At 48.8% G+C, this 26,457-nt stretch overlaps 1 protein-coding gene across 36 annotated transcripts in view; it reads right to left on the bottom strand.

Annotated features, from left to right (window-relative positions):
• ZMYND8 (zinc finger MYND-type containing 8) overlaps positions 1-26,457 on the bottom strand; it is a 110,834-nt gene that overhangs the window by 58,146 nt on the left and 26,231 nt on the right. For 22 of the 36 annotated variants that reach the window (XM_036244135.1, XM_036244141.1, XM_036244145.1 and 19 more), the window contains 5 exons: positions 17,399-17,547; positions 8,912-9,130; positions 5,715-5,828; positions 2,094-2,186; positions 869-956 (listed from right to left, as the gene is read on the bottom strand). In XM_036244135.1, coding sequence (XP_036100028.1) covers positions 869-956; positions 2,094-2,186; positions 5,715-5,828; positions 8,912-9,130; positions 17,399-17,547 — 663 coding nt within the window. The other 14 variants (XM_036244157.1, XM_036244159.1, XM_036244160.1 and 11 more) reach the window with 7 other exon arrangements.

Below are 26,457 nucleotides of genomic sequence, written 5' to 3'. Positions count from 1 at the left end.
CGAATATCCCCATTTCATTAATGAGTAAGCCAAGGCTCAGAGGAGTCATTATTTTCATGAGCCCACTTAGCTAATGAATTTAAAAAAAAAAAAATCAAGCCTCAGCTCTAACTCTAAACACCTTACCTTTGCCCTAAACCAGAGGACAAGAGAGTCAAAAAGCCATGTTTTCTTCAAATGTTACTTTATTTTCAGATGTTGTGTATTTGTTGGCAAAAAGATTTCTCACACACACACACAAACACCTAGATTTCTGACTGGCCTTGAAAGCTCAGATCTGGTAACTTTGTATCCAACAAGCCATGGAGCTCCTGTGGCAACCCCACCAGACCAGGCAGGGTTCCCTGTTCTCCAGTCTCCTGCTCTCCCCACCATCTGTGCTTACCCTGGCTCGTGCGAATGTTTCTCTCACCAGTCCTCATTCGTTTGTTTATATGTTTGAGTTTGCAATCACTACACACATCCTCAATGCCTTCCTGCACCCCAACCCCGCCACTGAGCTAACAGTGCAAAACATACACTTTAAGCGAACATCCACCCTTCGTACATCTTTCCTTCAACGTAACTGAACAGTTTATGTTACCACCCAAGGGGACCCAGGGAACAAGACAGTGTCTGCACTTACAGGGCTTACATCCTGCTGAACAGCTCAAATAAGTAAAAACAGTACCGTCCAGAAAGTATAGGAAATGCTGCCACAGGGAAGTGCAGGTACCGTGACAGCCCGACAACGGCAGGCGATATGGTCTAGGTCACGTGGGAAAGCTCTTCAGAGGACTGAGAAGCTGCGCCTGGTGTTTTATGAAGAGTGGAAGGATGGGCAACACGCGGCGCACTCTCTTCTCTAGGCGTCATCTGCGCCACTCACCCCCGTTATAAATGATGCAGTTGTGCAAAATCCACTTGGCATCGGCCAGGAAGGCCTCTGTGCAGCCATACATTTTCTTCTTAGCGTTCTGGGGAGAGAAGCCAGAGCGTGATCACCAGCGAGTCCACACAAGCCACAGCCCGTAACACCTGCGTCCCCCACATAATTTTCTTAGCAGTCACTTGCCAAATTAATTAATGCTTTTACTCATTTCCCCAGGTGCTATTATAGTTGAGATCTATAACTCTATAAAAAATGCATTCATTGAATTTATCACACTAACTTGGATTTTCGCATTTTACAGCCGCTATCTTTTATCAAGCAGCTTATGCCAATGAACCAGGACATTACTTCTATTTACGTATTTATTATTATTTGTAATAGTCTCCCGTAAGCCTCATGACTGAGAACTCAGTGTAGCAGTTATTATCGTCCCCATGTTACAGACAGGGGGACAGAAGTATGGGACTGTTAAAGAAGGTGTCCAGAGTGTCAAGGCTATGAATTCCTGAAGCCAGAATTCCAACCCGGGCTTTTTGGAATGCCTTCTTCATGGAAGACCACGAGGGTCTGTGCAACTTTCCCAAAGCAGGCTGGATTTCCTGTCTGGGGGTCATCCGTGCACGCAACATATTTTCCCTTCATCCGTGCTTTCTTGACCCATATTTTGGTGCCAACAATTTGAAAATCAGCTCCAGGATGCTGGGCACAATCTAACGGGTCAAAAGCGTCATCTTTAGCCCAGAGGTTTCGCAGGAACTTTTAAAGCACCTCCCGGCATTAAAGAAATACCCTTATCGGTAGAGTAAGTTGTACGAAGCCATAAACATATGGCTAATGTGAAGGTTTCCCAGACACTTAACGCCCCCTTCTTCCCTCCTGCTGCTCTATGAGCTTCTCGAAAGGAAAAGAAGAGATGAAGGTCAAATCCGTCCCATCGCTAATTCTCAGAGGCTATGACTTTCCCAAGTACAAAACGAGAAGCACTAGCAGAAGTAATGTTTGGAGCTAATCAGTGGACTTCGCCACTCCACTGCAATCCTTGGAAGAATGTCGCAGAAGAAGTTAGGGGATAAAAGTCCTCCCGTCCCGATAAAGATGGCGCAGAGGACAGACATGTAGAGAAGCCATCTGACTTGAGATGGGGCACGGAAAATGAGGGAGGATCCGTAGTCCTCTCGGCGACTGTGGGCTACCGCGGTGAGGTTCTCTGGGGGAGGCCAACCTTTTCCAATGTACAGAGGTCCATGGGGTGGAAGATGTACTCCGCGTAGTCGGGGTGCTGCTCCAACGGAACAGGCTTCTGGAATGCGTCTGTCTGTAAAAGAAAAGATTCAAACACACAGCACAAACCCATCACTGCAGTGGAAGACCAAGCATTAATGCCAACAAAGCACTTTATTTATTTATTTATTTCCTTAATTGATTTGAGAGCGAGAGGAAGGGAGAGAGAGAGATAGAAACATCAATGAGAGAGAACATTGACTGGCCGACTCCTGTATGCCCCCCACTGGGGATTTGGCCTAAAACCTGGGCATGTGCCCTGACCGGGAATCGAACCAACGACCTTTTGCTGCATGAGTCGATGCACAACCACTGAGCAACACTGCTCAGGTGATTCTAAACGTTCTCACAAAGAATGACCCTGAGGAGCTCCAACTCAGTTCCCTTTCTAATTCTGCCTGTTTATCAATAATCATGGGCCCCGTTGTGTTCTGTTTTTATTTGTTCCCTTTTCAAGATAGATGCAACTAACAGGTCCTGTCCTCTTACACAGAATAGGGCAAAAGTAGGTGCGTCGTTGTTCATATAGAAAATAATACAAGTTCCTAAATAACACAAGAATAAAGTTTGTGTTTCGCATACTCACAACTGTAAACCTACTTCTGCCCCACAGGTAAGAAGCTGGACAAGAACAACTATCATTTCCTTTAGACCTGAACTCTGAACAAAGCTTATCGACACCCTGCAAATGCCCACAATCAAAATGACTGATGGCGAAATCTGGCTACGCCTGGAGATGACTCACCAAACAAAGTTTCCCTAAGTGCCAACACATATTCTACACATGGGGGGGGGGAGGGGATTTAAACAGTGAGACTTTGCTCTTCCCTTGAGAAGCCAAATTACCTTCAACACAGGAACTGTGTAAAAGTTTTTCATCTTGATCCCTTTTCTTAAGCCCTACTTGAGCCAGCTGAAAATGTAAGCCCGGTTTGTTGATGGGTGGTATTTACTTATCAATAAAAAAGTCTAAAAGATTTAATTAAACACCAAAATACACTCAAGCAAGGCGTCTGAAGGGATTACCACTTCCAGTCAGCAGAGCCCTTTTATGCGGAATGGATGAGTGGTCACTGCATGTTTAAAAGATGCTACCACAAAATCAGCAACTTTCTGTGCTGATTGATTTTACATCCAACAGTTTACGTGAGAAATGAACCCCCTCTCCGATTCTTCTTTGTGGTTTATAACTACAGTGTTGACGGGTCTACATGACTCTATTCTTTTTGTAAACAGTCCTCGGCAGATATAATTCAGCCTATGAAAAGCAGGAAGTGCCTTGGCCAGTTTGGCTCAGCAGTTAGAGCGTCTGCCTGCGGCCCAGAGTCATGGGTTCGATTCCGGTCAGGGGCATGTACCTCGGTTGCGGTTTGGTCCCCAGCCCTGGTTGGGGTTGTGCAGGAGGCAACCAGGTGATGTGTTTCTCTCACATCAATATCTCTCTCTCTCCCTCCCTCCCTCAAATTCTATCTGAGGATAAATGTAAGAATATCCTCGGGTGAGGATTGAAGGGGGAAAAAAAAGCAGGAAGTGATTCCTTATCACTCAACATATGAAACTCCATAGTTTAAAAAATGTTTCGTTGTTTTTGTTTATTTATTGATTTGAGAGAGAGAAAGGGAGAGGGAGAGAAATATAGACACTTCGATGAGAGAAAACATCGACTGGCTGCCTCCCGCATGCCCCATACTGTGGATTTGGCCCACACCCTGGGCATGTGCCCCGACCAGGCACTGAACTGGTGACCTCCTGGTGCATGGGTCAGCGCTCAACCACTGAGCCACACCGGCCGGGCAAAATGTTTGCCTTTTTAACCAAACTCAGGCTGTACAATTTTGCTTCCATTCACGGACATTTTATTGTAGAGACAAATAGGTCCCCAATTTAGCAGTGTCCAGCTGGTATGCTCCAAATCTCTTTCAATCATGATATCAAATTTCACTGTATAATCTCAAAGCTTAAACTTAGTTTTTTGGTTTGTATTTTTAATCCTTGCCTGAGGATATTTTTCCATTTATCTTCAGAGAGAGAGAGAGAGAGAGAGAGAGAGAGAAACATTGATGTGAGACAGACACACTGACTGGCTGCCTCCCTCACAACCCTGACCAGGGCCAGGGACCAAACCGCAACAAGGTATGTGCCCTTGACCAGAACTGAACCCTCGACTCTTTGGTCCACAGGCCAACGCTCTATCGGCTTAGCCAAACCGGCCAGGACCTAAAGCTTACTTTTTTAAAGAAATTAAACTACAGTGGCTACTCAAGACCCTGAGAGTCTACATTTCTATGTATTCGTTTGACTTAGAAAGCAATCTCTGGCCTGGCTGATGTGGCTCCATGGACTGAGCGTCGACCCATGGACTGAGAGGTCCCAGTTGGTTGCCAGTCAGGGCACATGCCGGGGTTTCAGGCTTGACCCCCAGTAGGGGGCGTGCAGGAGGCAGCCAATCAAAGTTGCTCTCTCACATCAATGTCTCTCTCTCTCTCTCTCTCTCTCTCTCTCTCTCCCCCCCTTCTCTCTAAAAATATCATGAAACAAAAAACAAACAAACAAAAAAAGAAAACAGACTCTGAAGAGTCGCAGAGTCATGACTGGTCCAGATGGTGCCTTTGTGCAAATCAGAAAAAGACAACTCCATCCTCAAGTATCTGTAGGAAAAGCTGTCCTAATATATTGATTATACTGATATTACATATTGATTACTTTTAGAAGCAAGGTATTTTACTGCCATTTTCCTGAAAATGGTCACAAAAGAGCTAAAGCCACCATGGCCATGGTCCGACTGGCACTCAGGAGGGAAACCACGAGAAGTGCACAATTTGGCAGCTGGGTGTGGCAGCTCTGCTTTCACATACAGAGTTTCCCTGCCAGAAAGGAGCATCATCCCAACACACCATGGTTGCAGGTTCGATCCCCCGTCACAGATCATACAAGAATCAACAAATGAATGCATTAATAAGTGGAACAACAAACTGATCTCTCTCTCTCTCTCTCTCTCTCTCTCTCTCTCTCTCTCTCTCAAATTAATAAATAAAATGAAATGAAATAAAGATTTTCCTTAAGGGGAAGAGGCTGTACAGCAAATCCCGTTTCAACATCGAAGGAACTAACCAAAGTCTCACCCCTTCACGGGAAATCTGACTGGTTGTTTGATTTGACGGTTCCATCATCAGACCTTGATTATTGATAAACTGGGCTGTGCTCAGCTCTCTCATTGCAATGGAATTTTGCTAACTCATGAGGGAAGGAGTCACCTTATCCTTCCTTGATGGGGTACGAGGGAAGTGTCACTACATAACCCATCAGAATTTGAAATCCCCACCAACCCTCTCTACTACATGTCACTTCCCGACTAAAGTCCTTGAGGACACAGAGTGCTCATTGTGCAGAACCAGTTGCTGTCACACTGTCTGTCATTTACAGACGTTTGAATTTAGGCACAAAGAAGGCCCAAAGAGCATGCACAGGTGTTTGAAAAGCTACAGCTATGTGGAATAAGAGGTTAACAGGACAAAATCGCTGCGTCCATTTACACGTATATGGAGAGGAACTTTCTTCTTACCCCTGGCTGTTTCATTTTTTGAATGGCAAACTTGAGCAGGTAGGACAGCTGTTCGATGGTGAGCATCGTCATGGCTTTGCTCTGGGTCTCGATGCATTCTGCGACTGTGATCTTCTACAAGTCAAAGTCACACGGGCGTCCAGTTAGGAAAAAAGTCACTACCCAGAGACTGATTTACCTTTCCTCCTAATGTTCCAGTAAATGCACACATAAAAAAATACTCATAATCTCCAAATGAGACTAGCTGGTTCGCTTGACAAGGACTCCAATCTACTTGCCCATTTACTGGATCAGTGGATAAAAACCGGAAACGCACCGAACCACTGATTACCTTATTAGAAGTGTTTTGGGCTCAGGAAGACGACAGAACCTGAGGAAGACGCCGCTAGGCAGCGGCCTGAAAGTCGTCATTATTACGATCTTGAGTTTCAAGAGTGGGATGAGCGGAAAGGCCGCGGATGCTTTCCGGATCTTAAGGTTCTGGGCTAGCCGTCAGGACACAGACAAGCATTCACTCAATGGCATCACTGATGGGAAAGGACAGTCTCCACGGTGGAAAGAATCCAGGGGGTGGTGGTGAACAAATAATAAACAGGACTTCATTCTCTATCACCACTGATGTGAACCTGCTTGGGACATTCTGGCAAACAAGAAGCACAGCCTGACTGTCTACCTCCAGGGGCAAAAAAAAATGTCACTTTGTAAGGGAAACTCCCATCCGAGAAGAGACCGGGGACATGTCTGAGCCCGGATTCTGCTCTGTGAACCTGGTGCTGCGCGTCAGAGCTCCAGAATGCTCCTGTAGCGACGACAACAACAAGAGTGAAGTCTGACCATGTCAGGGAACACTCTGGAAGCGTGTGTGTTGAGAGAGCTGAGAAGAGTTTTCTCCGATGAATTCGGATTTCATGTCCCTCCTTCCTATCTCTGGATCCTCCAAAAGGAACTTTCAGATGTATCTGGTTGTCGAGGAAAAGGCAACACAAGAGCGACTCTGAGGCCAAAAACAGTACATGATGCAAGTCCCCAAGATTCCTTGGCCCCGAGCCCGAAAGAGCTGGTCTTCTCAGCTGACTGCCCTACCAGGTCACCCCGGAAGAACACTGGGGCTTGAAATCTTAGACACAGCACACCTGTTTGTTTGGATTCCTGCTCGTTTCCAGGTAACTTATCCATAGCGAACACTTGGGTTGCATGCTCAACTGTCATTTCACCTCCTCTGCCCCCACACCCCCATGCCTGGCGGTGCCTGGCTCCCACAACACAGACGGAAAGTGCCAGACATGCATTTTTCAAGCCTTTCTGCATGAGGACTAGTGACCTCATCCTGACCAGTGAGCCCAAGGGCAAGTCCGCGGGAGGCTGATGCAAAGAGTCCTCCTGCTAGATAAAAAGGGATGTAGAGAGAGACACTCCTCTTAGGGGATTTTTGTCTAGCCACTGTGCTAAAATCCCCAGTGGCCTCCTAGGGCCACGCAGGGACACATGGCCTCAACTACGGGACGGAAAGGGTCTGGCTCTGCGCAAGCTCTGGCCGGCCCTGCCTCTGTGTTTTTCCAACACATGCTAATAACACCCTATTGTTTCAGCCCCTTCCATCAAGATCTAGTATTTGCAGCAAAAGCATCCTCTCTGAGCCGCTATCTTTTGTGCAAAATTATTAAACACTAATTTTAAGAAACAGAAGGGTTGGTCAAGACCAAAGGAAAGAGATAAAGGCTCCAGTTCCCGCACTAGAGGTAGGATACTAAGGTGATGGACAAGAGGGCGTGGCTGAGAAAGTCGCGTCCTGCACATCTGTCTGGAGCAGGAGTGGAGAACGTGCTGCGCCCCAAGGCCCGCGAAGGCAGTACCGGCTCACATCACATGCCTCACCAAAGAGAGGCAGCTCTACCCATCACGTCAGGGGTGAGTTAATCAAATGTTTGACCTAATAGGGCGGGTTAATTTTTAAGTTGACAATTTTATAGGGCCCGCGAATGATGTGATAAATATCCAAATGGCCGTTGGCAGAAAAAAAGGTTCCCCACTCCTGGTCTAGAGTCACCCCAAGAGAACCAGGGGCCATCTTATGCAATTTCAGGAGCAGAACACCATTAAAACATCATCATCCTACTGGCTAGATGTCTAAATGCTTTCGTTACATTTCTTATTTTTCTCCTTTTCCTATGCGAAAGCAGAACCACAAACACTGTCCTACAGAGAGCTTGCTTTTTCCCACTAATGACATCTGGGAGAACTCTCCACCTCACACACAGAAAGCTTTGAGACCTAATTCCAGTGTACCTGTGACTCCACGTGACATTCCATAGTAAATGATTCTGCGGATGACATTCTCATTTTCAGCATTTCGAAAAAGCATCCTGGTTGGAAGGTGCCATGAATAGAAGACACCTCAGAATAGTGGGAACCGTAATAACTGTTTTAACGAAGAGTCTTCAGACTCTGCTACATATGAAATATGACATTTCCTTCCCTCACTGTGCTTCTGCCCGCCCCTTCTTCACATCTTTCTCAAACCTTACTAAGACTCCCTGGATCTCGTCACTGAAAGTGGGAACACCCTGCGCCCTGCTCGCTCCCTACCCCTCACCTTCAATTCATTTTCTCCAGAACACTCTTCTTCTACACACTATATATAATTGTATGTATAATTGTCTGGGGGTTTTTTGCCCCTTCCTCTCAAAAAGAATGTGATTCATGCCTCTTTTTGTTTACTGCCGATTCCCTAGCACACAAGAGAAGTAGTTGTTGCCCTAATGAAAGCAACAGATGGCAACCACCGGAACACACAACCAAGACCGGTCTTCCTAGCAGGGCTCCTGCGGATGAGTCGCTGATGGAGCAGGAGACAACGTCCAAGAAGGGAGAAGAGAGCATGAGATCTTTTCAAGATATGGAAAGACTCTTAAGTTAACTTCTGAAATGTTCAATTGCCAAAGAAGGAGAAAAGGTTACAGATCTCAAAGCAATGCAAAGACCCATGAAGAATCACAAATACTACTCAGTGCAAAGGTCCTTCCAAGAGGGCACACTGACAATGCTGGTCCCAAAAGGAGACAACCAGGAAAGAGCAGGTGGAAGGTAAGAAGTCTCCCTTTTCGCTGTGTCTGGATGATTTGAAGAGTTAAAAATAAAAGGGAGAGAGAAAGGAGAAGACACGAGGCAGTTAATGCATTCATTCATCAGGAACTAACCTCACATTCAGGACAAAACCAGTCCCCCTCTGGTTCCGATGTCAGTCTCAGACACTTAGCGTGATAAACCCGGGGACAGAGCTCACAGCAAAGGACTTGGCCTTCCCGGTGACAAACCCAGCAATAGAAGTCATTTCGTCCGTCCTGCGGTACAACATCAACAGGGTCTGTGGTGAGTGGCTGCTTCATATAGTAAAACGGACCATGTCTTAGTTCTGACTGAAATGTAGGCAAGAAAGACAGGTTTGGTTTCAAAACAAATGTGCATTCTCAAAAGGAATTTGTACAAATACATCAATAACAACAAAAGACAATTACAGCATTTCATGTGTTCATTCAAAAGCCATCTTGGGGGTACTCTACTAAATACAGGGCTTACAGGTCATTAATGTTAGATTTTTTTTTTCTTTCTTCTATTTTAAGAGGATATAGACTGAAAAAGCTAGTGTCTCAAAGTTAACAGTTAGCCCTATAGCAGGATAGCATAATGGCTACAATCCAGGCATACTCGAGTTCCATTTCTTTCTTTAATTTATCTTTATTGTTGAAAGAATTACAGATGTCCCTTTTCTCCCCCATTGACACCCTCTCCTCCCTGCTCCCCACCCCACCTAAGTTCAAATTTTAGCTCTACCAGCTACATGACCCTGGGCAAGTCTCAATCTCTCAGCTTCAATTTTCTCATCTGTAAAATGGGCATGGTAACAGCTAACTCCACCGTATTGTGGTTGGGATTAAATGGGATGATACAATGTATGCGTGTAACACAGTGCTACCATTACTAACATTGTTGATACAGTTTCCAGTCCAATATATGGAAGTATAAATGTATAAAGTCAGCAAAATAATGTCAATTTGCCCTGGGATTCTTTCAACAGCAGGCTTTTGGGGACTAGATCAACTGGATTTGAGTCATCAAAAAATGATCACCCATTTCTTTTTTTCTTTTTTAAGTCTACCCTGAATGCGTAAAGTGCTATGAGCCAACTAGAGGCTTCCAAAAAGCCATGATTCTTACACATGGTAGGTCTGCACCTATCAGAAGCTATATTACCTACTTAGAACCAACAGTGGCAGAAAGATGAGATGGGCAGCCAATTCACAGGAGCAAGACTCCTTCTGCTCCCAAAATATGACCAGAAACATTTCCCTAATGATATATTGCAGATCCAGCAAATCCACACTCCAAAGACATGGTATCACTGTGATGAAACTTATCAGGAAATCTCAAATCGGAAACCACTAAGAAATCCCGTTTAGGAAGGATGAGAAAGTCTAGTGGTAAACAACAGAATGACCTGGGGTAAACTGGTTGTGTGACCTTAAGAAGGCTCCTCACCCCACTTTGAGCCTTGATTCCATGGACAATAGCTTAGTCAAACCATAGTACTACTGAACCTACTTTTGAATAAACCTTCTTGTATAACAAGCTTTTTTCCTGTCTTTCAGTAAAACATTAGTTTCCTCCAAAAAGAGCTCATATACTGGTTAGAGACTGCATATTGTTGATACTGTGAATGGCATCTTTTTCTATTACGTTTTCTAAATAGTGATTGTTAGATCCATAGAAATGCTGTTAGCTTTTTTATTAATTGTCCTCATGTATAAACAGTTCTAATAGTTTATTGATTAAAAATCTTATCCCCGAATAATATCAGTTTTGTCTGTTCGTGTCTAATATTTTTACATCACTTTTGTTTTTTTCATATGTTAACAGCTAGGACGCCCGGGATACTGGGCAAGAGTGGCCAAGGTTTTAGACACCTGCAACTTGTTGCTTGCTGGTTTTTATTGTGAGGTTTTAACGATCTCAAAATGCCTACTCTTTCTCCACTCCTCGATCAGGAGCCCCACAGATGACTAGCAGATTCTCGTTAACCAATCTTTCTAAGGCTCCTACACTCCTTTCTACTAAGAAAACAACTAAGACTTTCAAGGGTGACTGCTGTTGGGGGTGGGAGGCATCAAGAAAAGTGGAGGTTTATTACTTTAAGAAAGTGGCACCTAACCTGGGGACAGAGGTAAGCTAGTGCTTTAAAACCTGACTCTACGATGGTCCACACGGGGACAGACACACAGGAAAAATTATTAATCGCTGTGATCAATTTTAAAAATTTTAGAGAAATGGGAAAAAGTTAAAAGGCCCAACAAGGCAAAACAATCTATCTTTAACTGCTTGGATTAAAATGGCTCCCTAGCCCGGCTGGTGTGGCTCACTGGTTGAGTTTCGACCATGCACCAAGAGGTCACCGGTTCAATTCCTGGTCAGGGCACATGCCCAGGTTATGGGCCCAATCTCCAGTGGGGGGCATGCTGGAGGCGGCCAAGTGATGTTCTCTCTCATGGATGTTTCTCTCTCTCTCTAATAAAGAAAAAAATTAAATAAACAAACTGGCTCCCTAAATTTGAGTTAGCATCTGAACTTCTTTTTGTCTGTTTGTCTATTGACAAACCAGTAACATATTTTCATTACTGGTTTAATAAATCTTATGTAGCTACTGTTCACTCAAAAAATAAAATGAGCCCCAGCCAGTTTTGTTCAGTGGTTAGAGCACTGGCCCTTGGACCAAGGATCCCGGGTTGAATTCCAGACAAGGACACATACCTCAGTTGAGGTTCATACCCAGCCCCAGATGGAGTCATACGGGAGGCAACCAGTCGATGTGTCTCTCCCACATCTATGTCTGTCTCTCTCTCCCTCCCTCCCACTCTGTCTGAAAATAGATTAAAAAAAAAAAAAACACCCTCAGGTTAGGATTTAAAAAAAAGATGGAGCATTTAGCCTGCCAGTGTGGCTCAGTGGATTGAGCATCATCCCATGGACTGAGAGATCCCGGTTCAATTCTCCATCAGGGCACATGCCCAGGCTGCAGGCTCAATCCCCAGTAGGGATCGATGTTTCTCTCTCTTGTTCGCCCTTCCTCTATCTCTAAAAAAACCAAAAAAATCAATAAAAAAATATTTTTAAAGGAAAGAACCAATCTATGTGGGTCTCTCACATGGATCTTTCTTTCTCTATCTCTCTCTCACCACCACCACCCCCACTCTGTCTGGAGATAAATGGGAAAATGTCCTCAGGTGAGGATTTACAAAAAAAATAATAATAATAAATAAACTGTACATATCACCCAAGAAGACTATCTCTAACCTGAGTAGGGTCCTCGAGGATGCTTTTGTGGCTTTTGCAAGACGGCTCTAAGCCGTAACTCAGTTCCAACTTCCTTTCAGTACATTAATAATAGGACAGGAAGAGTCATTAAGATCGAAACAAACCTGGGAAATTCAAATATGACAGCTAATCTCCCTAATGCGCAAGTCCTTTCTACCTCATAGAAGCCAGGGGACTGCCACTTCCGAAGCTGTTTCCCCATGTCCTTGTCCCCCCACACACACCTGGGGGGGGGAGGGGGTCCTGAGGAATTGAGCACCAGGCTGCTCCGCTCTCTTTTCAGGAGATTTTGTCCTTTCCTGGAGCCGGGAAGTCGTTGCTGAGACCTACTCCCTGGTAATCTCCCTGTCAATCAGATACCTGCCTTATCTGCTGCTTGTAAATGTTTCCTGCTCCATCAGAATCATCTGATAACCCACATGGAGCACTTAAAACAGGGAAAGCAAATCGGTGCAGGTTCACCCCCAAAAGTAGAAGGTGTGTTACCAGCCTGCTGGTTAAGCAAACAGGTCGCAACCTGTGTTATTACAGGGTAATTGCCACCTCTGCAAGAGCAAATGTTCTTAATTCCCTGCTTCTCCCACAGGTCGGCTTCACAATAGGCTTGCTCGTTCTCTTCTGGCATACCTTAGTCTACAGCAGGAGCAGACAAGCATTTTACAATATGTAAATGAATGGATGTGGCTGTGGACCAATAAAACTTTATTTACAAAAACAGCCTCAGAATATTGTAATAACCACAGTTTGCGCCTCTAGTTGTAATAAGTATAGTTGCAGCACCTGGCCTGCCTAAGCCAGAGACTGGGTCCTCTGGCTGTTGTGTAAGCACAGGTTACAGGGAGAGGGGGTCCACAGCTTCAAATTCCTACAGGGCCTACATAGGTAAAATAGAAGTAGTCCTCTCTCCAGCTTCTGTTCTCCTGCAATGGCTAAAAGCATGGGTCTTGCAAAAATAAGATGAAGTGCCTGACCCTGGAATGTGAGGGATGGCCCTGGCACGCTGCCTGGACACTGGGAGACAGCGGGGGGGGGGGGGGGCAGAGCTCATGCCCACCCCAGGAGCACTTCCACTCAGCTCCAGTGGCCACGGCGGCGGAGCTGGCACACCCCACGGTGCTGCTGATCTCAGGACGACACTGCAATCCTGCCGTCCCCCAAACGGGCTCAGCCGCTAGTACACTGCCCTGCCCAACAAGAGACTTCTGTGAACCGTCCTAGCTTTTACGACAATGCAGGGACCCTACAAAGTAAGTCCTAGCCCACCCATTTATGATACGTATACACCATGTACTCAGAGGCAGAGAGGGGACCCAGGATTTCTTTGCCACATTTGAACAAAGTATACCTAAGGCCATTTTGTATAACTCTGTTAGCAATTATTTCTCAATCCTTTGTTGAGGGGAGGGAGGGGAGGGAGGGGAGGGAAGGAAGGAAGGAAGGAAGGAAGGAAGGAAGGAAGGAAGGAAGGAAGGGAGGGAGGGAGGGAGGGAGGGAGGGAGGAAAGGGGGAGGGAGGGAGGGGGAGGGGGAGGGGGGAGGGAGGAAGGAAAGGAAAGGAAAGGGGGAGGGAGGGAGGGGAAGGGGGAGGGGGGAGGGAGGGAGGGAGGGAGGGAGGGAGGAAGATTTTCCAAATGGTCCAAGAACTAAAGATAAGAGTGGCATTTTGCAATCAAGACCCCTATATGATTTGGGGACGAGATATTTCTTGTCCCATCTACTGCAGGACGTTTGGCAACCTGGTCCTTCTCCATCAAATGCCAGGAGCACCCTCCAGACTTTAGGATGCTCCCTCCAGCAGTCCCAAGGAAAAACACCTACATGTTGACAAACCCTTCCTAAGGGGTGAAACCACTGGACCAAAAGGCATTACAAATTGATTATAAGCCTTAGAATCCTTCTCCCCTAAAAATAAAGTATGTTTTAAAACTCTTCCTGAAACTCCCCTAAAAGTATTGAATCCCCAATACATGAAAAATGGGTGAAACAGGCACCCAATCTGAAAACTCAACCCATGTATCTCCACTTGGAAATAAAAGGTTGCTACCAAAAAATGGAAAAAATACGTGTTATTTGTTTTTGTAAGGCCAGAATGGCTTTCTTTTTAGAACACCAGAATACAGAAGAGAAATTGGAGTGAAGAGAAAATGTAAGGAGGTGGAGAACCCTGACATATGCCAAAAATGAAAAGAACTCAAACACCTAAGAGTCCCAGAAGCAGAAGGAATGAGCAGAGCAGGCGGGTGTCCCACTATAGGGAGGGGTGGGTAGTGCGAAAGACCAGAGCACAGAGGCCCTTTGTCTAAAGGGGCAGGATCTGCCCAGCTCCAACTGTTGCTGGAGTTCTCTGTTTTTGTAAGAACCCAGAAATACACCCAGCCAGTGTGGCTCAGTGGTTGAGCACTGACCCAAGCACCAAGAGGTCACTAGTTCGATTCCCGGTCAGGGAACATCCTCAGGTTGTGGGCCAAATCCCCAGTGGGGGACATGCAGGAGGTGGCCAATCAGTGTCCTCTCTCATCGATGTTTCTATCTCTCTCTCTCCCTCTCACTTCCTCTCTCTCTGAAATCAAAAAAGAAAAAAAAAAGAATTTATGGGGGGGAGGGGGAAGAACCCAGAAAAATAAATTATCTGACACCTCATAATCTTCACTTGTGGGTGGTGACTAAGAGGAATTATATTACGTTGGCCAAACACAGCATTTGCGACCTACGATTTGGTTTTAATTCCATAATTCTAAAAGAAAGAAAGAGGCCAAGAGAGGGAACAGGAAAGGAGAGTGTCCAGAAGAATTTTTTTTTAAAAGATTAGGACAGCAGACGGTGCACGAGACAGGTTGTCCCTACTACGCAAACTTCATATGCCACAATGAATTAGTCTGGGGGTCAGCCATTTCTCCTCTCTACAGCTAGCTACTTCTCCGTTGCTGTTACTTGGCTGTTCAGCCCCGGGGAGTCGGAGATCTGAAAAACCTACCATCAACCTTGTAAGGTCCCTGGTCCAAACCCTTGTTTTACAATGTAACTGAAGCTCAGAGACAGGAAACACGGCCCAGGTCACACCGCCAGCTCCCAGACTCAGTGGGGCTAGAATGAGCCCATCTCCAGGTCTGCCTCACTTCCCTCCAGAGCCACGGTCCTGTCAGCTCTCCTACCAGGACTGAAGATGACGCATTGCTCAGGAGCGTAATCGCGTCCTGTGTCTAGTCACCCATGCTCTGCTATTTCCCACCTCCCGAGCGCGTTCTACATTCATGAGCTCCCAGCCTGGGTCAAACTGGGCGGACAGCAGCCGTCAGACCCTTTTCTGGGGCTACAAGTCCAGAAGGGGACACAGACTGGCAAACACATCGGTGTGGGCATGAGGTGGAAGTGTTCTCGAAATGGTATCAGCACATGGACAGGGAAGGGAGAGAATAATGCATGAACTGTCTGTGTTGATCAGCTTCCAGAAAGAGGGGTGTGAGCTGATGCTTAAAGGACAGGCAGGGACTCACGGTGTGCGCGCGTGCGTGGAGACACGGGGGCGGGGCAAGGAGACATCTGCTTCGTGGCTTACGGGGAGCTGGTGAGAAAGTGTTTGCCCAGGAAGTTAATGACTGGCTAAATCAAGATCTGGGGATTATCTGTGGCCTTCATGTTTCTTTCTTAGTCTTTAATCCCAACAGCTGTGGTAGATCCTGGGTGGCAGGCAGCTTCTTCCTCGCTCTGAGGCCTCGAGGAAGCAACTTAACCTCTCTGAACCTCTGTGTTTTCATCTGTAAAATGGAGACGATCCCAGCCCCTACTTACTCACAGGGTTGTTATAAACACGAACAGAGATGTGAAAATGGGGGGAGGGGAGAAAAAGTCTGTAATATAATGTCATATGTCACTTATAGCTCAGTAAAAGAAAAATTGTTTAACGGTTTACACAGGAAAGTGCACAGGGGTGTAAGACTGCTTTTAGTTTACTATTACCAACACTGTTATATTACATCTGGTTTTCAAACTGCCCAACTATCTTCACACGGTAGCTACAAGCCACAGGCAGTCACTTACATTTCAATGCAATTAGCAATTCAGTTCCTAGGTCACGTTTGCCATCTGCGCGTGGTCAATGGCCGCACGTGGTTGTGACTATCATCCTGAACAGCACAGGGCTAGGACATTTCTAAAGCAGTTGCTGGATTATTTCACGTCTAGCTGGTGTGATTATTCCACTTAGTGTAGAGCCTGGCTTAATTTTATTATTATTAGCTATGTCATTTGGCGCAATTCATCTCCACAACCTTAGGAAATCAGTAGCAGGAGAGTCATTGTCCCCATTTCGGGAGATGGGGACACGAGGCACCAAGAGGTTAACGCACCCACAGCCACGGAGCAGAAGCAGAACAGGCATTTCGCTCTATAATTTGAGGATGAAAATAGATTAGTGTGCGGAAATGTATCCTCTCACCGTTCTGGGCGTTTAACCGCTGCCAGGTCTCTTCCCAGGAAAGCAATAACCTGAGTTCAGTCGACCTCGGATCCCTAGAGCCCACTTCGGCACCCCGCAACGCACAAAATGCACGCATACATCCGAGGAACCCTTGCTTAAGTGGTACCAGAACCTCGGTTCATCCTGTCTCCTCTGGTGCCAGGAGATTTGGCCTCACAGGCCACTAAAGCATCTCTCTCTCTCTTTTTTTTTCATTGAAAATATAGCTAGCCCACATCAGAGAATGTTTAAGCTAGAAGGTTTCTTTAGCATGATCCAAGATGGCGAAAGGATGTTCACTGGCCCCAGCTGCGTAGGGAGGGGGTGTCTGCAGCCCGCAGCATGTGCACAGTAAGGAATGGTGACTAATTACCAAAGTCCACCATGAGCAATAGTGGGGCGAGCAGCGATCTCTCACCACAGATCTAAACCCATTATACAGATGAGAAAACTGAGACCAGAAGAGAGCATGCCTCACCACACAGACACCTCCAAGCAGAGGTGACAACCATCCTGCTGGTGTGGCCCCGGAGGGAAATACCCTCCGGCCACCTGGGGGAAACAGTCCTAAAGTGTGAAACAGAAACCCCAGGAAAAACCCCAAACCCTAAAGCACAATCTCTTCATCTCATCTGGATCACTGCCCTGTCCCCAACACAGATCTGCAAACCCTCCAGAAATGTCTACACCGGCCCACTCTGAGCTGCCCTTTCCTGTCCTGTGCCAACGCCAGTGGGAGTCAGGCAGCTTGCCAAACGCCAAGTACACTGGCTCTTTAAAAAAGCCACCCAGGCGGCTGCAGTGCCTCTCACCACTACAGTCTCCGCCCCGCCGGGTGCACACCTTTCCCAGCGGCCCTTTACCTGCTCCTTATTGTTACTGTTCAGTAAGCCGGGTTTCTTTTTCTTTTTAATGGGGCTTGTGGATGTGTCCTGTGGCGAGTGGCCATTGGAAGAATGCGGAGGGCTGGGGAACTTTCTTTTCTGGGCTGTTCTGTCTGTGGAGCCAGGATCTGAAAGAGACACACAGGAGCACACAATTTAAAGCAGTCAGGGAGGCCGAGGCCCCCAGGGAGGGCGTGTGGAGGACACCACGCTTTTCGTTTCAGTGTTCCGTCTCCCCGAAGACACCCACCCGCCTTCCTTTCCGCTGTTAGCCTGCTCAGAGGTCAGACGGTCTTTCTTTGGCCTACATAACATTTTTGTAAAACACTGAACTCATGCCCTGGCTGGTTTGGCTCAGCGATAGAGCATTGGCCCGCGGACCAATGAGTTGCGGGTTCGATTCGGGTCAAGGGCACGTGCCTTGGTTGCAATTCGTCCCCGGCCCTGGTCGGAGTTGTGCAGGAGGCAGCCACTCGATGTGTCCCTCTCAGGTCGATGTCTCCCCCCCACCCCCCGCCCCACTCTATCTGAACAACAACGACGAAAATGTCCTCGGGTGAGGATTTAAAAAAAAAAAAATTTAACTCATGCCCCAGCAGGTTTTGCTCAATGGTTAGAGCGTCAGCCCAAGGACCAATGAGTCGCGGGTTTGATTCCGGCCAAGGGCACGTACTTCGGTTGCGATTCGTCCCCGGCCCTGGTTGGGGTTATGCAGGAGGCAGCCATTCGATGTGTCCCTTTCACATCAATGTTTCTCTTTCTCTCCCTTTCCCCTTCTCTCTCTCTTTCTCTCTCTCTCCCCCCTCCCACTCTATCTGAAGAGTCTGAAGATAAATGGAAAAAATATCTTCAGGTGAGAATTTAAAAAAAAAATTAACTCACTACCAAAATATAAAAATTGGGAGACTTCTCAAAATAACCTAGATTTTTTTTGGCTTCTCTTAAAAACAAACAAACAACAGATCAGGGGCCTTCCAGGGCCTTATGGCAACAGACAGACCTGAATACCAGCCATTTCTATGTGGAAATGTGCCCTCCACTTTGCCACAGTCCCCACCCTTCCCTACTGTGTCTGCTGACGAGGCTATCACCCAGCTGCCACCAGCTGCCACATAGGCACCAGTATTGTCCTTATCCCCAGGAAATATTTCTTTTCCACATCCGTTGCTGATGGCAAAAGCAGGAAACCACGACAGACCAGGAAGGCCACACATTTAAGAAAACGAAGGCAAACATATTTCTTTGTGGAAGACAACATCATTTATTCATGGTTATCAAGCAAACGACGTGTAACCAGGCAAAAAATATATCTATAACGCACCCATCAGAACGTCCTCACGGCTCAGCCACCGGTGGGAGCTATGTTAGCAACTCTCCTGTAGAGGAAGCAAGCGACACAAAGTACCTTCTCCCTGAGTCTCACCTGCAAAATGGCACCCCACCTTTGTCAATCCACTCCTGTCTATGTCAACTGCCCCAGAATCTCATCTACCCATAGACACAGTTCCACCAACAGCCAATCTTCACCTGCAAGCCTGGGAATCCATTCCATGCCCGACAGCTGTCCTGTTAGCCTCGGGATGATGTAAAGGCACGGCCTGGCGCACCTTACAGCTGAGAAATGAAAGCCACAGGCGCCAGAAGAGGAAGGAGCTAAGCGGAGAGGGCAGGTGACGGGGTGGAATGCGACATGGAATCCGGAAAGATGGTTATCCCAAAAGACCGCCTGGCGACGTCCCTCCTCCAGCTTTAACTCTCAAGCGAGTCCCGGCACGCAGGCTGCGCCGCGTGTCCCCACCGTCCCTGTCTGGACAGGAGTCGCCAGGGGCAGATTAACAGGGCCCGATGTGGCCACATGCAAGGCCTCCCGATGGCTTCCTCTGGGCTGGGAGGCGGAGCGCCTTGCGGCAGGCTCACAAAGCCAGACAACGAACTGCTGCGACAGGATCCAGCCCCGCGACGGAACTCTCCGGTCTCACCAGGCAGGCTTCGGGAAAATCCTGCACCTGTTCAGGCCCCCCCCCACCCGACACAGCCCTGGGAGGAAATTAAATGCTAACCACCAGCACCTTGAGGGAGCACAGACCCCGGAGTTCAGGGGATCAGCCCACAGACCTCACAGTGGAGGCCTGGAGAGCGAAGGAGTGGGCCCAGGGCACACAGCCGCTAGTTAGCGAGAACACTGCTCCCCAAAGGTGCAGCCTGGGACCGGCACGTTCCCCGGAGACAACGTCCCCTTTCCCGCAGGGCTCCTCACCCCACTCCACCATCAGAACTCTCCCTTTCTCGCAAAGCCTTTGACCCAACAATCTCTCCTCCTAGAGACACAGTCTATCGACACAGTCGCAGGGAAGCCAAGCGCACAGAGGACGACTCGGCCACGGCGCTCGGTGCTCCACCGGAGACGGAGAACAACTCCGATGCCCAGGAATAGAGGGACTGCGCTAGTAACGCGCCCCAGCCACACAGGCCTGTTGTGCAGCATCGAGAATGAAGCACCTCTAGGTGGGCTGATGTCTGACGATCTCAAGGCTTCTGCATCGGGTTAAAGAAAGCAACACGTCTAGCACCATTAACAGATCAACATGCATGTCCCCAAAAAAGGTGTAATGTATATGTCTCCCTGCTTGCGTAAGCCTAGAATATTCCTGGATGAACACGAAAATGCGATAGAGATCTAAATGGGGACTGGTGGGTGCCTCAGGGGACGGGAGGCTGCGTGAGTGTGGGAAAGGAATTGTTTTTCTCGGGGTAACCCTTGTGTACTGTACTTACCATGTGCCTAGACAACCTTATCAAAATAAAATAATGACATATGTAGGAGGTTCAATTTCACATTAAAAACAACAAAAGCAGCAAGTGCAGACCAAAGCCAGGAATGGGCGGATGACGAAGGCCTGATTCAGAATAAAAAACGGCCCTGGCCTGTTCGGCTCAGCGGTTAGAGCATCGGCCTGCAGACCAGAGAGGCCCGGGTTCGGTTCCCGCTAAGGGCATGTACCTCGGTTGCAGTTTCTCCCCGGCCACGGCTAGAGTTGTGTGGGTGGCAACCAGGTGATATGTCGCTCTCACATCGATGTTTCTCTCTCTCTCTCTCTCTTTCCCCCCTCTCTCCCTCCTGCTCTGTCTGAAGATAAATGCAAAAATGTCCTCGGGTGGAAAAAAACACCACCATCTGCACAAAGTTGAGGCTGATGGAAAGAAGAAATTTGGAATCTGTCCTACGCACATCCAATAAAGCAAGTGTCTCTGCTCGGGTGTCAGAACATAGGTGTTAAAGAAGGGTGTTTTGGGGACACAACCTAGATGTGTCCCAGAAGAAATGGCATCCTGGCCCGGCAAACACTGAACGCACTTGAGCAAAGGTTTTGATTTTGTGTGTCTCTTTCTGTCTGAGGGTAATTTTGAAGGAAGAAAAGTACATGAGGAAAAACGTGTCTCTGGGAAAATTAGGTCATGATGGGGGGTGGTTAAGGAGTGTATTTTGATGTTTCTCAGTGGAACACTCACTACTGGATTTTGGAAGAAACAGCTTTCCTCATCACAAGGACCACCTCGGCACCCTCCTACTCCATGACATCTGTACTCCCAAACACTGCCTGCAAAAAGGGTCCATGTGCCCCCAAACACTCCCAGGAGCATGCTACTGCTGAGCTGAACACGGGGCAGCCCGGCACCCACGCAATCAATCTCTAGCCAGAAGGACACCAGCTCCTCCTTAGGTAGTGTAAGCTCCCCCTGCGACTGAGACCCCCGACGTGAAGTCCCCACACTGACCATGGCAGCTTCACCTGGGCATTTGCTAGAAACGCACACTCTCCGGCCTCACACCTGGTCTAGGACAGGGCGCGGCCATCTGGGCTGCACAAGCCCTGCAGACGATTCAGATACACACTGGTTCACACTGGTTAGAGACGCTCCCGGGTGTGTGTTCGGAGGATGGGCTCTGAGTTCTCAAGCCCAGAAAATTCCTCCTGCCGCTACCTGTAGAGCAGGTTCAGAGCTGGGGAAATAGAAGTCCGGCAAGGAGACAAGGCTAGAGAACAAAAACACTCAACAGGAGACAACCCCAGGTGACTCTCTACTTCTCAGGGCCCCAGGGCCACACCTGTAAAATGGGAGGAGAGAAGAGAAAGTAGCCAGACCAGAAGTTCTGACCTGGAGCCCATGAATGTGCTTCAGGGACCCATGATCCATGTGTCACAGCTCTGCACATGGATGCAATTTCCTAGGAAGAAGGCCATGCCTACTTCGCCTTCTCAAAGATGCCATCAGCAGTAAAGATTAAAAAGGACAAGGCTAGGCCCTCGCCAGGCAGGTCAGTCGGTTAGGGCATCGTCCTGATACACCAAGGTTGCAGGTTCAATCCCCAGTCAGGGAACAAACGATGAATGTCTAAATACGTGGAACAACAAATCTGTCTGTCTGTCTCTCTCTCTCCCCCTTCCCTTTCCCTTACTCTCTCTCTAAAATCACTTAATATATAAATAAGAGTACAGGCTAGAGGATCTTACTTTCAAATTCTTTAATTCCATGGGAAATACGGGGTGGGGGGATCACTAGAAATAAATACACTCAAACAATTTACAGCTAAGCAGCCCATCAGAAAACGAAAGGGGAAGCCAGGGACCTGCTTGGCAAGACGAGGGGTCTGACCCAGGGCCGCCCCCACCTCCAAGGATCCCAACCTTCCAGTCTCGGCCAAACATAAAGACCTCAATTCTGTTCCCGGCTGCAAACACACCGACTCCCTCCAGAGTTAATGAGACTTCGGCGGCCGCCTCCAAAGGGTAGACATGTAATAGATTCCGAACAACAGGCACATCTATCACCGGCAACAGCTTTCAGTGACCGCTCTTAGGGAGAAAGATTGGGCAATGGCGGCCTTCGGAGACAGCGGGTCAGCGTTCTGACATAAAAACCTGCCCGCTGGGGGGGGGGGGGGGGCAGCCTCTGGTGGTGATAAGATGGTGGGTGCTGCGGACCTCGCTGTAGTCATGGCAACAACACCGCCTTCAGGACCTTTTCAAGAAAGCTGAGTCAAGTCTTTCTCCTCCTTGAACGATTTCATTCTGATAGGGATGTATTGCTACACACATTGCATCTCTAAACTTGGAATGATGACAAACAGTCTCTGCAGCTAGGGAAATGGCTCACCCCTGACCTCAAAGACCCTGGGATCGCACTGGGCTGGCCCCCCAGCAACCCTCCGCTTCCCACCCCCACCTCCCGAAAACAATCTGGGTCTGAAGGAGTTAACGTGGGCGAGGGAGGAAAGCCGCCTAAAGGGAAAGGACGGAGCAATGACTCAGGGAAACAGCTTGGCATAGAGAAGGAAGCAGCAGAATTTTCCCCTCCTTGTGACATTTCACTGAAATCTTGAAAACATGGGAAGGTCTGTGGGAATGAGGCACCGAGCGTGTAATTAGATGGTTTCCAAACTGGTGTCTTGTGGCCCGCCAGAAATAATCCTGCTCAGCCCTTCCTAGATGTCTCTTGACTTAAGGGATGCCATACTTCAAATAACCCAGCCTCTTCGCTTTCCTGAGCCACTGTATGAACAGCCACGTCTTTCTCTTATGACATACAACGTGCCAGGCAGTGTTCATAATGCCTCCGTGCCCTTCCCTCTGAGGCGTCGCCCGAGATGGTACAAGTGGTGGGGCTGGGAGCTGAACCCAGGCCACGTGACGCCGAGCCGTGCCGGCCTCACACCGGGAGAGGCTTGTCTCAGCTCTGTAGGGACACAACTGCCTAATTCAGGGGCTGTGTTTTTTGGGGTTTTTTTTTTTTGTTTTTTTTGTTTTTTTTTATCCTCACCAGAGAATATTTTTTCCATTTTTTGTACAGATAGAGTGGGAGGGAGAGAGAGGAAGGGAGAGAGAGTGAGAAACATCGACGTGAAGGGACACATCGAGTGGCTGCCACCCACACGACCAACCAGGGCCGGGGACAAACTGCAACCGAAGTAGGTGCCCTTAGCGGGAACCGAACCCGGGTCTCTCCGGACCGCAGGCCGACGCTCTAACCGCTGAGCCAAACTGGCCAGGGCTCAGGGGCTGTGTTTTAAGAGCACACTCTCATTGCACCTTTTTCCTTCTCCGCTGCAGATGGTATGAGGAGGAGGGAGGTGGAGGAAGTTCACCGAGGAGCTCTGGGAACTGGGAGAAGGTGCGGATCGCGTCTGCCCCTCGCTGCTGACGCACACCAGTCTCCCGAAGCATCCCCAGGAAGCATACTCGGTCCCCCCCTTCCAAGGGCAGCACCAGAACCCGGCCTATGCCACACAAGAGGCCGGGATGGGGGGCCTCCGAGCCATCTCCCCTCCCCTGACACTCCTGTCCCCTCTCTCCAGGCCGCCCGGGCAGGCCATCGCAGGCACCCACCCACATCCGGGCCTGAGTCACAGCACTCGCCATTCTCCTGAGTCTAGGAAATGACACATCTTTACAGGGAATTGTGTCCTCTGGAGAGGCCAAGGGCCCCAGCTGACAGGCTGGGCGCCTCCCCACAAGGACCAGCCCTGTGGTGTGTTTGTGTGGGTGTTGAGTTTCCTTAATGATGTCGACAGCAGAGCCTGCTGGGATCTGAACGAAAAGACAAACTCGATCAACAGGCATCGTGGGGACACAGACGTAGGGTGACTAACTGATGGTTGGCTGGGGACGGGCAGACGCAGGCACACCAGGATGAGCTGGCCACCCTACATGGAAGTCAGGGGACACCCACTCCAACAGGCCTGGGCCGGGTGACACAGACAGGCTGCCACAGTGGCCTAGTTTGTGTGGCCCTGAGAAACCGACTGAACCTCAGCGCCTGTCCTTCCTTCCGTAAGACGGGCATCACCGTCCCTCGTGGAGTTACTGAAGAACTGAATTTCATTCGTTCTTGTCAAGCTCTCAGTGTGATACCTGGGCAAGAGTGGACACTCACTACAAGGCAGCTGTTTTTAAACCAACAAGTACTGCTCCTCATCCTCCTGCCCCTCCTGCCCACTCTCCGAAAACAGAGCTTGGTTTCTGTTCAGTTAATGCCGCGGGTTCAACGTTATAGAAAGACCAGGCTACAAAGTGGAGCCCAGGACTGTGGGACGTCCCGGTGTCACGGGGTCACTGGAGGCAGGGTCACGGGCCCGGGCCCGCCCTGGCTCGCACCCAGCGCACGGCCGGCCTTCACCATAGCCCGCTTCAAACAGGACCACACGCTCTCGGAGCACAGTTAATCATGTCCAAGCATTTCCCAAAGACACAGAGCAGGTACCCAGGCGGGCTCCCTCCCCGGGAATCATAGGGCCCTCTCCGGCCAGTAATTACATCAGAATGAAACAAAAGCCCTGAACTTCCTCCAGGCCCAGAACAGAAATGAGAAATCAAAGCAAAGGTTGGGGGTGTGGGGCATATTTTTTCTGATGGTGGAGAACGGCCGAGTCGCAAGGAACACGGGGCAAACAAGGCTCAATCAGACTGCTCACTCACACCGGGGCTGGAGACAAGGCCACAGCCTCCTTCGGAAAGGCTGGGCCTGGCCTAAGCCGGCCTCCTGAGGGGCTCTCCCGGGAACGTCTCATCCAGATCAGGAAGCGCAGGGCTGGGACACACGGAGGCCATGGAAAGAAAGGGTCATTCTCCACCTGGGTAAACGTCAACAGACTAAGAATCCCGGGGAGCGGGCGGGCACAGCCAGCGGAGGGCATAACGCGGGAAGGGGGCGCTTACCTGCCATGGAGCAAGCTCTGCTGCCCCGAGGGCCTAGCCTCTCTTTTACCGAGAACAGAGGCTCCCACACGGCAGACATTCCTGCTTCCGGATCCTCGGCGGCAGCCTCTCCCCGGGGGAGGAGGAAGAAGCAAAGAGGACAGGCTAAGAGTCACCACTTACCAGGCCAGCCCTGGTCTTGTCCGCACTGGGTCTCCCAGCGGGGCAAGGACACCCTCGGCTCTGCAATCAGGCAGTCTGGGGCAGGGCGAGGAGCCTTTGTGTCCGGGGCTTTCGACTCTAATTTATCACCCGGACAGACGGCAGCTCTGCTAGGCTGCCCGGCTTCAGTGCACGGAAGAACCACTGGTCTCTCCAGAGGTGAATAAACACAACTCTCATTTGTAGAGAAGGGTGGTCTGCAAAGGTGTTTTTAGTTAACGATTGTTTATTGTTTCAAATTGTCTGTAGTTCTGATGTGCCTCTCCTAGAAATAAAACCACCACCTTCCCAGTTATCCAGTGGTCGGGTCTCTCTCCCACTCTCTTTCTCTATCTCCCCTCTCTCCCCCTTCTCCCCTCCCCTTCTCGCCCCCCCCTTCTCTCTCTCTCTCTCTCTCTCTCTCCCTCTCTCTCTCTCTCCTCTCTCTTCCATGCAGAAATAGTGATTAAAGGGCACATTCATATGTAAAAGGTGAACTTCCAAACCTCCCGGCAGGACAGAAATTGTTTCACTCTAGGGAAAAGAGGCTGGTTTACAGAAGGAATTCACTGTTTAGCCCTCAACAACTCGAGCCGGTTCTCCCCCTCAGCTGGGCTGAGGCCTTCTGGAAAAAACGACAACATCTCAACAGGAATTTCCTGATTCAAGAATGCCAAGCTTTTTCAAAATTTGCAAAGAAGGGGGAGGCAGGACACAGCTACCTACAAGAAGCCACTGCACCCCACCCACCCCCTCCCCAGGCCGCGGCCCCAAAGGCTGCATCCCGTGTGTGTACATATTTGAGGCCCTTAAAACAGTCAAACCACCACAAAGAAAATGTGGAGGAACCGGTTGCCTTTGGCCTGTGCATCAGAGCTGGCTGAGGAAGTTCTCACAGGAGGCGGCGGTTCTGCATTATTTATCCAGGCTGCAGGGACTGGGGTGCCCCCCCCTCCAGCCCTGATCAGGTTCTAGAAAGCTCAGGTGCTGGGGGGTGGCTTTCAAATTGCAATGGGGAACTGCAGCACCACAGGGCCAATTCAGAAACAAACACAAACGACCGGGCCAGCAGCAGCCCAAGCAGAGAGGTGGCTTTGAGCCCAAAAAGGGAAATACAGAGGCTCAGGAAGGGGCAGAGGTGTT

The sequence above is a fragment of the Molossus molossus genome, unplaced genomic scaffold, assembly GCF_014108415.1.
Source record: "Molossus molossus isolate mMolMol1 unplaced genomic scaffold, mMolMol1.p scaffold_m16_p_6, whole genome shotgun sequence".
Lineage (NCBI taxonomy): Eukaryota > Metazoa > Chordata > Mammalia > Chiroptera > Molossidae > Molossus > Molossus molossus.
The sequence above is the reverse complement of the archived record's forward strand: the minus strand, read 5'-3'. Positions and strand labels throughout refer to the sequence as shown.